This window comes from Lontra canadensis, unplaced genomic scaffold, assembly GCF_010015895.1.
Source record: "Lontra canadensis isolate GAN:19392208 unplaced genomic scaffold, GSC_riverotter_1.0 scaffold4, whole genome shotgun sequence".
NCBI classification, from domain to species: Eukaryota; Metazoa; Chordata; class Mammalia; order Carnivora; family Mustelidae; genus Lontra; species Lontra canadensis.
Window position 1 is genome coordinate 19579147 of NW_022630998.1, and position 13432 is coordinate 19592578.

The 13432-nt window shown below is 37.1% G+C and overlaps 1 protein-coding gene across 1 annotated transcript in view; it reads right to left on the bottom strand.

The window, feature by feature from the left end:
* The window catches only part of FAM81B (family with sequence similarity 81 member B), a 50532-nt gene that overhangs the window by 3601 nt on the left and 33499 nt on the right, over positions 1-13432 (bottom strand). Inside the window, exons 7-8 of the mRNA XM_032843719.1 lie at positions 8590-8696; positions 260-386 (exon numbers count right to left, since the gene is read on the bottom strand). Coding sequence (XP_032699610.1) covers positions 260-386; positions 8590-8696 — 234 coding nt within the window. The remainder of the gene's footprint in view (positions 1-259; positions 387-8589; positions 8697-13432) is intronic.

Genomic DNA, 13432 nt, shown 5'->3' on the forward strand with positions numbered 1-13432 from the left:
AAAAACCCAGCACCTCTCCTTAGGTTTTTCTGTCATAAGTAGAGCAGACTCAGAAGTATGCATTCATGGAGCTGGAGAGTAGCACACAGGACCAAGAGGCAGGGCCCTCAATTCTTATCCCAGTGCAGGAAAGGGAAGTTACTGACACAGTGGCTGTGACTGTGAATGTCACAATGAAACTTTCCAGACCTTGGCTCACTGGTAACGTCCAGACCGTGACTCTGCAGCTGTTTACTTCAGGAATGACAGAAGCCCTTACCAGTTTCTCCTTCAGACATTGATTTATATGCCCAAGGTGGTCTTTTTCATAGGTGATGAACCGGCTTTCTGTCCATTTTTTATGGTTCTCCACTTCTTCATATAGATTATTTGAAAGTGAATTAAATCTAAGGGGGAAAACATTTCTATTTTAATAGGTAAATGTAAGCATAAAACCAAAATTTAATATTGAAAAACTCAGTTTGGTTTTTTTTTTTCTTTTTTCAGATGTTAAGGCTCAAGATGTCTAGTGGGTGCTTACAGTTTGATGTGGAAGGTGGGGGGAGAGGGAGTACAATCCAGGTCCCTGCCCCGAGCTTGCATTCAACCCAGCTGCTGACAACACCCCTCCTCATACCTTGAATTACTCATACGCACAGTGACAGGCACACAGATACACAGAAACGCAAGCATCATTCATGCAGATTTCCTCTTAGGGCCCGGGGTACATTGTCTGTGTGGAAGAAACAATGATAAGTCACTTGGGATGGGGACAGCACTCTGCGGTAGGGATCAGCAAACTTTCTATAAAGGCTCGGGTAGTAAATATTTTGGGCTTTGTGGGCCACTTGGTCTCCGTGGCAACCACTCAGTTCTAGAAGGGCTCAGTACTGCCCTTGCAGTGAGAAAGCAGCCACATATGACACAAATAAGCATGGCTTACTTATAAACAAAGAATGAACATGTTTGTGGTCTGATCTAACTCGATAGATGCTGAAATCTAGATAGCCTATCATCACATGTCTTCAAATACATATTTTTGTTAAAATTAGCAGAAAGTGTGCAAATCATCCTTAGTAGTGGGCAGATTTGGCTAAGGGTGGTAGTTTGGGGAATCCCTGTTCTACAAGTGTCACTGCCCGGCTGGGGGAGGAGCCCCCGCGCCGCCCCCCCCCCACCCCCCGCAAACCCGCAGAAGAGTCGCAGGTGGGGAGTGGGGAAGGGAGCTCAAGAGGACTTGGGAGAGCAGAATGTCCATGGGAGACGGTCCTGGCTTGTGTTTTCTGTCGCCATTGCTTCCTGAGGGTCTCTGTGGATTCTTTGGGGGGGGGGCAGGAAGGGACGAAAGAGGTAACTGAGTTACTCATGTGCAACAGAAACAGTCCTAATAGACTTAAGGGGCTGGAAGCGACTGCTGCCAGCGAGATGATACACCGTGGGAACATGAAATGGAGAATGAAGGATTTTTAAAAATGGGAGTGGCTGTTATTACAGAGATTAAAGGTTTGAAATCATATGTCGTCAATTTGAAAAGTCACCGTAGAGTGGCTGAGGGTGTAAGTGGCAAGGAGAATCCACAGCTGGCACGGCTGAGAGCTACGGGTCTGAGAATCGCCTTTTGGAATAGGCAGTATGTTAGAAAGGCGCAGTGCCCAGTGTTGGTTACTGAAAATATTCAGACCGCCCTACAAGTGGGTGGCTTGAAATAATCATTGCTGGGATGTTTTTAGGGCCAATTATATGCAGATAATTTCATTTGTTTGTGGTGTTTCTCATTGGAAACTGCTTAAGACATGCAGGACATACATTGCATGTCTCTGCCTCTTTAACTTCCCTGAAAAACAGTTTGAACTGGTATTTGGAAAAGACTGGTCACATTTTTATTTAGACCAGTGGGCTTCTAACAATGTACAGAGACGTTTTTGGTTGTCACAACTTGGAGGTGTTACTGATATGCAGAGGGTAGAGGCCAGAAATACTGCTAAGCATTCTACAGAGCACGGGACAGCCTCACAATAAAGAATTATCCAGCCCGAATGCCAATAGTGCCCACGTTGGGAAACCAGGATTTAGATGATGAAGTCAAGGAATGGGAAAAGTTAATTTTCCAATAGTTATGTTAGTTGTAGTATGGTAGCCGAATTCTGATCTTCATCTCCGTGAATTATCACATTTTTTGATACGGAGAGATTTTTCACGTAGAAAGCATACCTTGATTCAGGGGAGTACTTCAACAATGCGGAAGATAGCTTTGGCCACGCTTCCTGTTCTTAATCCAATCATGATTTCCAAACACCTATGCTGCTGGCTAACAGCTGAAGCAGCTCAAATACAGTTCCCAACTGATATATGGACAACCTCATTTTAGCCAACTGTTTCCTGTGTCTGGAACAGTCTTTCTTAGAATGTACAGTGGCTCTTGCCCTCATTTCATTCAGATTTCTATTCAAGCACCACTTACCACCTTAGCATAGGACTTTTTTTAAATTTTTTTATTTCTTTATAAACATATAATATATTTTTATCCCCAGGGGTACAGGTCTGTGAATCGCCAGGTTTACACACTTCACAGCACTCGCCATAGCACATACCCTCCCCAATGTCCATAACCCAACCACCCTCTCCATACCTCCCTCCCCCCGGCAACACTAAGTTTGTTTTGTGAGATTAAGAGTCACTTATGGTTTGTCTCCCTCCCGATCCCATCTTGTTTCATTTATTCCTTTCCTACCCCCCAAACCACCCATGTTGCATCTCCACTTCCTCATATCAGGGAGGTCATATGATAGTTGTCTTTCTCTGATCGACTTATTTCGCTAAGCATAATACCCTCTAGTTCCATCCACGTCGAGCATAGGACATTTTTTAAACCGCACTTAAAAAAAACAAAAGCTTTCATTTTCCCCATCTGACTCTCCCTATTCCTTTACCATACTTCAGTTTTCTCCAAAATGCTTATCACCATGTGTGATATGTATGTATGTATGTATGTGTGTGTATATATATATATATATATATATATATATATATATATCTGTAATTTGTGTGCTGTCTGCTTCACTAGAACCTAAGCTCCACGAAAGCATTTTGCTTTGTTCACGGCCGTGAACAATGGTTGGAATGTAGGTGCTCAATGAATAGTTGAATAAATGGATAAATGATTCATTCCTTCTCATTTGATACCTTTTACTAGGGCTGTTCACAAATAATAATTCGTACACTTGCCAAGGTATTTTGAGATCTGATCTTCAGTTTTCATCTTCCCTTTCCTATCTCTGGTGGAAATATTAATTAAGGGTGATGGTTAGAGGGACAGTAAATCCCCAGAAAATCAAGGGGTAGCTTTGCAGTTGGGAATCCAGACTTCACTGTTCAGCTGTACTGTGTATATGAATGTGAGCATTTACTCTCATTACTGATACAGTATTAACATCCCTCTGAACACCAGGGAACCATTAAACGTGCCCAAGTAATATCTTTAGAAGTGCATATCAGTAATTAGAATTCTGAAATTAAAATAAAGTCATAAAGAATGAGTGACTACTTATGTTCATTTTACTCCAAGGTTTTGCCTGTAGTTGGAGACTCACTTTCCTGGTAAGCATCAAAAGTCGGACTCTGGGTAGTTTATGAAAATGTGAAAGCATTTTTTAAAAAGAATTCTCTTTGAGAGAGAAAAAGGATTAGCTAAAATAAAGGTTTATATAAATCTTTTTCTTTCCTTAGTCTTTACCCTAACACAATGGATGTGATTTTCCAGGAAGGAATTACTTTTCTATGAATTACAGAATTTACAGTTAAAATTTCAATGGGACGAATTTATCTTGGATGACATTCGCATTTTAGTTCCCAGATCCTCTATTCCAATAGTTATGGTTGCATTTCTATCAGATCCAGGTAGACATAGATAGGAAGATAGGGAGGGAGCAAAGTAGGTAGATGCACGGATGGATAGATAGCTTTTTTTTTTCCTTTTTCAAAAAACACAAAAGTCAGACTTTTAAATTATGGAGACCTTGCTAGGATAATGTGAGATACAGGTTTTGCAAAATGTTTATATTGGTGGAATCAAGTTAATATACATACTAAGGACAATAACAAGGGAGAAAGTTACAAAAGGGTAAAATAAAATTTAATAGGGATCTATAGACATAGCAGATAGCTGTGCTGGATTTGAATGGTGAGGGAGAGTGTAGGGCTTGCAACAATCATCCTAGTGATCACTGTGGTTATGGTAGACATACGTGAATGAGGACATAGCCCTATTCTGGGCCTTTTTTTTTTTTTTTTTAAACCATTTCACTTATGTCTCAAATTCATTGTCTTGCATTCAATAAGTGATTGAACTTTTCTGGAAGACATGAAAAATTTAAATTCTTGGATGCTCTTACCATGAACAGACTCTCAAGAATTCAGATAATGGCTTTAACAAAGTCAGTCTTTGGAGACTGAATCTAAGATTTTAAGTTTCACATTTAGAAGAAAGAAAGTAATTCCAAGAAACATTTTTTTTCCTTACTAAATTTTTACGTATGTACTTAAACTCGTTTCTTCTTTAGGTCCTGTGGTTCCTAATTAGGGACACTAATAAAGAGCAACTCGAACTCGAAAGAGCTGATAGGAAGACTTCTGTTTATCATTCCATGTTGTACTAGAGCTTAAATCCCAATGCTTTCCTGGCCTCATACCTTCATAGTTTCAAGCGGATGTGATCTTTCCATTCCCTAAATTTCTGTAGCACAGTTAGTTTACTACTGGTTGGAATTGGGAGATGGAGGAGTCCTGGATCGGCAAAATAACCTGAGATTTGGAGTCAGACACTTTCTAAGTATATGACTTGGGGTAAATTTTTAAATTTCCATGATTGCGTTTCCCCATCACTAAAATGGGAATAAGAGCTGGATGTACCTGGCTGTGTTGATCACTTAGTGATTGGTAGAGATTTATAAAAAACAATTAGTGTATTTATTATTTCTGCCTACAGATACACCTCATTTAACCTTGTCTTAACTTTTACTTTACCTGTGTTAAGCTTTTTACTTATTTATGGACTTCCCCCCAACTCTATGTGGCTATGATTTTCGTCCTTGAGTATTCTAAAACACAACTTACATGTTACTGGTCCTCAAAATAGTCATTCATTCACTCACGGGCTTCCATTTGTTACTGAATGTGCTGTGTGCTGAGAATACAGAGATGGAGGAGATATATCCCTGACTTTCGAATAGTTTGTAATTTAATACCGTGGTAGCATTTTTCAAAGCTGTGTGGGGAGATTTGAGTCCATGCATTTGCCTCATTGATCGAATAATTTTTCTTTTCTTATAAATCACTGTCAATGAAACATTGTCAGCAGCAAGAACTATTGAGGGAGTGAATGGCATGTACTTTCCCTGCCAAACCCTTGCTAAAGAACAGCTGTGTTTTATGATGACTCAGACTCTCACTCTATAAGCACTAAGTTGTTGACTGAGGACATGACTTAACTGACCATCTGACTAAGACCCTTCTGGAAAAAGGAGGCTCAGTGCAGGGATTCAGATGAAAAAGCCAGTACGTCTCCTTTGTCAGTTCTAGTGATCAGTGCCAAAGGGCCAGGAAATCACTAAAAACCACAGACAGTATTGGGACTTTAATATTCTATATAAGATATATGACTGTTAAACTTGAAATCGTTAAAGTTTCTAACTGGTAAAGTTGTTCAATTAAACATACTTTTGAATGTCATTAAAATGCTTTTAATTCCTTTATTCAGAGATAGTTGTTTCTTAAAAAAAAAAAAAGCAAATAATCTACCTCATTCACTTTAATTTGAGATATTCTCTGAATGGAAAAGAGAAAAAAGGAAAGCCCTGCCCACCTTACTTTCCCTTTGAGGAAAATATATTTGCAATACATATCTCAGTCAAAGGGTTAATATCCCTAACTTGACGGAATCCTACAAATGATAAGAAAATGATGAAAACCACAATACAAACTGACAAATGATAAAATGGGCAATTCACAGAAAAGGAAATTCAAATGATGAAGGGACTGCAAAAGAAAACAAGACATGCAGTCTTCATCCTTTAATTGGCAAGTATTAACAAAAAAATCCAGTATTGGTAAGAATGTATAGAAAGGTCTTTTAATATATTGCTGGTGGAAGTGTGAATGCTACTAAAAAAAGAAATTTATAAACATTAATAAATAAGCTCTTTAACCTAAGAATCTTGCCTGAAGAAATAAAAACATCTGCACTTAAGAATATTTAAGGATATATATATATATATATATATATATAAAATTACATATTATATATATATATATAAGGATATATATATATAAATTTGGTATAGACATATATATGTATATCTATACAAAAATTTTTTGGTTTGTTTGTGGTAGCTGGAAACTGGAAAGAATCTATACATCAATAGAATAAATGATTGAATTAATTATAAGATATCTATAAGTTTAAATATTATTCAACTATTAAAAATAGTTTTAAAATAATATTCACTGATCTGGAGAGATAACCAAGATCTACTGTAAAAAGCAAATTATTGAGGAATGTGACTAGGATGTATTTTTAAAAGCCATGCTCTATGTATACACATATGATTTGTATAATATATATATAAACATCCTTTTTCTTTTATATCTATATATCAACAAGGAGGAAAGTAAGGAAGGACACTCCTTGGTGTTAACATTGGTTACATTAGGAAGCTGAGATGAAAACCTTTTTTTCCCATCTTTGTTTTATTTTATTACTCTAATTTTAAAAAATTGATGAAGATTTAACTAGAAATGAGTCAGTTGTGTACTTAAATGAGTTATTAGAGCTCATAGGTATTTGTGGAAAATTTTGGTTTATAAATTCAGCATTACCTACTGTAATACTAATGAAATTTTTAGACTTTATTATTTCAAGTGGGAAAATGATTCAAGTTTATATTATTACAAAAGTGTCCAGATTCATATTTAACTATTTAGATGACTCAAATATAAGCCAATTTTTCACAGGACTGAGGACGGAAAAGCACACCACACCATCAATAAGACATTAACCCTGATTCTCAAACCTTTCCTTTCCTTGATTTGCTCTTTGTTAATACATTTCATTCCTTTAAGCCAGTATTTCATTCTGGATTATAAATCCCCTTTCTCTCCAAGTAAAATCAGTTCTTAAGGTGTACTCCTAGAAACAGTTTACTTTTCTACTTCTCCTTTGGACACTTTATTTAATTTTATTTAATTCTAAGTTAACGGGATTAGATCAAGCACCACACAGATTTTAACTGAGCATCTGCACTGCACTAGAATTTAAGCACTTAGACATGCTTTTTTAGACTGGCATTTTCTTTTTACCCAAGACATTTACTTCTTTGAATTTTAGGGATAACTAGTTTTTCACCAATTTCTAGGACACACCTATTTCCCAATTTAACATCTCTGAAATCGGAAGGTGTCTTGAAAATGACGGTGTGCTATGGTTTAATTGTTAGCATCACATTTTAGAGGAAAAAAAAATAATCATATGTCTTATAATCTGTGGCACTTAGATTTAATGAAGTACTGTAAAGACATGAAAATGGAGCAAGCAGAGTATATTCAGAGTCCTGGATATGACCAAGTCATTAAACCCATGGGGCTGTGGGACAGAGAGGGAAAAGAAAAAGGCGAGAAGGAGAAGTAATATGGTATCGCCCAAATGACTAGAATTTTCCTCTGTCTGCACCAGGACTACAGGAAATGGTGGTCACTTAAACAAGAAAGGAGGATTTGGGAATACGGAGGTCAGTGATTGGAATGTTTGTGGGGTCTTATCTTCTTTACCGTCTTCTCTATTGCATAGGGGAAAACTCAGTGATGAAGGGACAGAGACCAGTCTTAAAAGAGGGAGAATGTAAAGGAGCAAGTAGAGAGTCTCAGAAGAAATTTTAGAAGGGAAGCTTGTAAATCAGTTATTTTAAAAGTTATCGGGTAGTCTTGTGGAATTGATATATATTCAGTGAAGTGTATTACATTGAGGCATTTTAATATATAACTGATGATAAGTTAAAATTATTCTATAGGAAAGGTCAGGCTGTATATCAATTCAGTTGTAATATACAAAGAGAATGACAAAATTAATATTCATATTTCCTTTTGTTAGCTTTTTATTTAAATTCCAGTTAGTTAACATACAGTGTAATATTAGTTTCAGGTGTACGACAGACACACAGTGATTCCACTCTTCCTTACAACACCTGGTGTTCACCCAGTGACCCCCTTGATCCCTATCACCTGTTTCATCCATCCCCCCCACCCATCTCCCCTCCTATCTCCTTTATTATGAATACTGTATAAGTAGCTTTAGTGTAGCGTATTCTATCAGTTTGTTGCTTTATGTCTTGGCTAGTTTCAAATTCCTGGGATGGGTTCTCATTTTTTTTTATAATTTTTTATAATTTTTTTATAAATATATAATGTATTTTTAGCCCCAGGGGTACGGGTCTGTGAATCGCCAGGTTTACACACTTCACAGCACTCACCATAGTGGGTTCTCATTTAATGCCAATACTTTCTTGAGGCAAAACCTTTTGGAATGTACTTAACAGAATTAAAAATCTCCCATTCACTTACTTGAACTCCAAAAGGTTCATTTCATGGCGATGATCTCCCTGGACCATCTTTAAATTTGAGATTTGCTCAGAACTGGAAGCCTCGATCTTTCCTAAGAGCTGCGTTACCTAATGAAAGTACAAAAGGGAGTTTTTGTGTGTGTGTGAACAAAATCACTAGCACTTACATTAATTATATTTTATTCCTTAAAGAGCCAAGAAACAGACTTGAGCCTAAACCATATTTGCATCTGAAAATGATTTTTTCTAAAGGAACAATGCAATAGTTATAGAGCTATCGTCAGGGAAAGAGTTATAGGGAAGCATTCCATTTTGTTGTCTCTAATATTCTTCTTAATAGGCTATGTAATGATATAACAAAAACATAGAATTGATATTAGTTTATCATTTTGTTAATTTTAATGACTTCTTTTTCCCCAATTATAGTATAAGTCAGTATATATGTTCTATCACCATTTTAGCCTTAGTGCCCATTAGGTGGCCAATGGTAAATATTCACCAAATGCTTATTGAATGAATGTTTAAACGCACCATTAATTAGACTCTGAGGGAAATGCACGAGTGGCCAAAGACTAGGCTTCAGGAATTCCCAGAGAGCAGTCTGACATGACGGCAAGTGAATTCCAAGAGAAATGACTTTAGAAGAGTGTCTTCCACACAGCCAGAAACATTGAGGAAGTTCCTTTAGGTGAAAGGACTGGATTGAAAAATAGAACAGAGCTACAACACGTAATCACTCCTACAGTAATCACTGTCCAGGGCAATGAAACAATTCAATGGGCTTTGGCCAAACAGAATTCAACTCTGACACAGTCAGTCACGTGGAGGAGTGCGCAGTTAACAAAATCTAAGTTCCCAAAGAAGTGAATGACAGAAGAGTTTGAACAGATAAATGTTGGGTGGGCATCCAGTTGCCCGTGAATGGCTATTTATAGGAGATACACTTAAAACGGACTATTTAGAGGAGGTATACTTCAAGGCAGAATTGTTAGCAATAAAATATTAGGCACATATATCCCCGGCAAAAGCAAAGGAAAAGAAAGCTGGCAGAACAATATTGTTAGACAAAATATTATTCAAGGCAAAATGTGTTAAATGGGACAAAGGTGGTCATTTTTGCAGATGAAGACTAGAATCCCCAGTGAAAAGAGTTTTGAACCTTTATTTATGTTATATTTTGAATTACAAAGATAAACTGAGATGATATATTAATGATTTTAAATGACTTTTCTTTGACCCATAAAAGTCAAGTAAAATATAAAAAGAGATACGGGAAGACATGAAAAATATGGTTTATTTAGTAGATTTATATACCAAGCAATCTAACTTGCAAACAGCAAGAAACACTCATTCTTTCCCAGTGCCCAGTGAGCATTTATAACAACTAAGCACACATGTGACTATGAAGAACTCAAAGTAGGGGCGTCTGGGTGTCTCTGTCAGTTAAGCGTCAGACTCTTGAGTTCAGCTCAGGTCATGATCTCAGGGTCATGAGATCAAGCCTCAAGAGCTCTCTTTCTCTCTCTACCTCCCACCCCCCAAAAACAAACAAAAAAACCCTGAAATTATTCCACAAAGCAGGAAAAGCACTTCACGAAAACTAGAAATTAACAGGAAAAGTGTAAAGACACAAAAACCTAACCATTTGAGTGAAGTAACCTCTTTTAATTCTGTTGTTTAATTCCAGTGTTTTACATGGAAATTTGCCTCTCAGATCTACTCAGAGGAATATAACTGGCCAAGGGCCCTGCCGGCTGTGTTTAAAATGCATAACTGTGTGTGGATACTGTGCTTCCCATTGGCTGCTCCCAGCCAGTGTCTTAATAGTTTTACTTTGATGAGTGACTTTGGTTCAAAGAACTGGATGAAACTAATAGAATGTCTGTCTCAGACCTTCCTTTTCTTTTTCACAGGAGTCAGACCTGTTTGTAACCTGACAGCTCTCTCTATCTTTTCTAGGAACCTCCTCATTTTCCTTCAAAAATTTTCCCCCTCAATTAATCTCTTTCCTCTCTCTCTCTTTTTTTAAAGATTTTTAAAATTTTGTTTTAGAGAGAGTGTGCACGAGTTGCGGGAAGGGGGCAGAAAGAGACTCTTCGTGCAGTCTCCCCACTGAGAGCAGAGCCCCACGGTGGGGGGGGGGGGCTCTGCTCTCAGTGGGGAGACTGAGAGCCTGTGGGGCTCTATCCCATGACCCATGAGATCATGACCTAAGCAGAAAACAAGAGTTGAACACTTAAGTGTCTGTGCCACCCAGGCACACCCCTCCCTCCCAGTTAATCTCTTGCATATCAGTTCCTTTATGGAATTTGCTTCTCAAAGGACTAACCCTAGTGTCAAAGAATAACTCTACTCAGCAATTACAATTTACTTAGGAAAGGATAATAACATTATATATTGACAGGACACAGCCACATCTATGATCAGAGATAAATTTGTGGCATTAAATGTTTCCATAATTATATAAGACAGAATAAATCTATATAAACTAATCATTCATTTCACAAGGTTAAAAATAACAAACCTAATCAAGGGAAAGCAGAATGAACAAACTGACAAATTGTAATAGATGGGATGGCTCCTTTAAGATGTCCACATCCTAATCCCAGGAACCTGTGAATATGATATGTTAGATGGCCAAAGAGATTTGCAACTATAATTAAGGTTACAGACCTTGAAATAGGGAGATTATTCTGTTTTATTCAAGTGGACCCAATTTAATCACATGAGCCTCTAAAAGCAGAGAACTTTCTCTAGCTAGAGTCAGAGAGACTTAAAGCCTGACATGGTCTTATCCTGTTCCTGGAGAGAGGCCACATGGAAAACATGTGAGAAAGAAGGCTGGCAGCTGGGGGAATGTTGGTCTCAAACTGACAGCAGCAAGAACCCCTGTAGCACGACTGCAAGAAACTGAATTTGGCCAAAAGCTTGAATGAGTCTGCAAGAGGACTAATTCCCAGCATCACCTCAAAGGAACACAGCTGTACTAATATCCTAATTTCTGTCTTGTGGAACCTTAAGTAGGGAGTCTACTCTAGACTTGACCTGCAGAAACTATGAGATTTTATTTATATATATATTCACACACACACACACACACACACACACACACACACACACACATAGCTATAAACCACTAAGTGTGTGGTAATTTGTTATGATGGCAATAGAGAACTAATACACAGATATTAAAAATTCATGAGCAAGAAAAAATATAGGTTTGATATGTGAATCCAAGAGTCACTTCTTTGAAAAGGTAAGAGGCAAAGTTTTTCTCAGTCTAAATGTAAAGAAAACACATAGACACTAAAATTGGGAATAAGAAAAGATAGAGTAGTTATAAGTATGAACCAAATAATGTAGTGAATATATTCACAAAGCTGAAATTATAGATAAAGTGGAAGCCAAATAATTATAGATTTTAATTCATCTCTCACAATCCAAGACAGAAGAAAAGACCAAGAAAATAAGTAGGAATACAAAGACCAATCAAAAGGTTTGAGTTTGTTGATTTAAGCAATTTTTTAGACCCTTAACTGTACATTTTCCTTAAAAATACAGGACATATTCTTTTTAGAACATGTGCAAAATTTTACTATCCAGCCACCAAATAAAGCCCGTAAGATATTCCAAAAATAGGGGCGCCTGGATGGCTCAGTGGGTTAAGCCTCTGCCTTCACTCGGGTCATGATCTCAGGGTCCTGGGATCCAGCTGGGCATCTGGCTCTCTGCTCAGCAGGGAGCCTGCTTCCCTCTGTGTCTCTGCCTGCCTCTCTGCCAGCTTGTGATGTCTCTCTCTCTCTCTCTCTCTCTCTCTCTGTGTCAAATAAATAAAAATTTCAAAAATACTATAAAAAAAATTCCGAAAATAGAAACTGGCATATACAATAAAACTTTCAATTACGATGAGATAAAACTTAAAATGAATACCAGGACAACAGAAAATCCTTAACTCAGTGACGCCAACAGCCCCTCTTAAGCTGTTCAGTCAAAGGAATAATTCAATATACAACTGCAGAATTTCTAGGAAACAATGATGAGAACACAATATCAACCCTACAGAATACAGGGAAGTAGACGAATGCTCAGGGAAAATTCATAGTCAAAGTGCTTACATCAGTAAAACAAAGACTACAAATATATGTGGTTCAAAAAGTTAGAAAATGAGCAGCAAAAGAAATCACAAGAAAAAGAAAAAGATGAAGTCAAAAGCTTGAATTGTTGAGAATACATGACAAACAAAAGAGAAGCAGAACTTAAAAATACATAAAAAGACTGGCTCATTGGAGAGCAATCAATATCGTTAAGATTCCACTAACCTAACTAATCAAAGTGGGGGAGAAAAAGCACAAATAAAATGGCAAAGAGAAAAAATACAAAAGCAGGAAGAATTAAAACAATCCTATGAGTATTTTGAATAATTTTATGGAAATTAATTTCAAAATCTGAATGAAAAGCGTACTTTTCCCCAAGATACTTGAAGAGAGGACGCCTTTAAATAGACCAATTTCCACAGAAAAAACTGAGCAAAGCTATCAAAGTTCTTTCCTTCCCACTAAATCAGTACACCCATATGACTTCAGAGGGAAAACTACCAAATCTTTAAAGAATAGATGATTGCAATGCTCTTTAAACTATTTCAGAGCATAGAAAAAGAAGGGAAGCTTCCAAATTATTTGTATGAATTGAGTGAAACATCGATTCTAAAATCTGAAAAAGTTTGCACAAAAAGACTAATCTTGTTTATAAACATTGGTGAGAACTTCTCAAATAAAATATCAGCGAACAGTATCCAGCAGCACAACTTAAAAAGAAAAAATAATAAGTGCAATTTATTTTTTAGA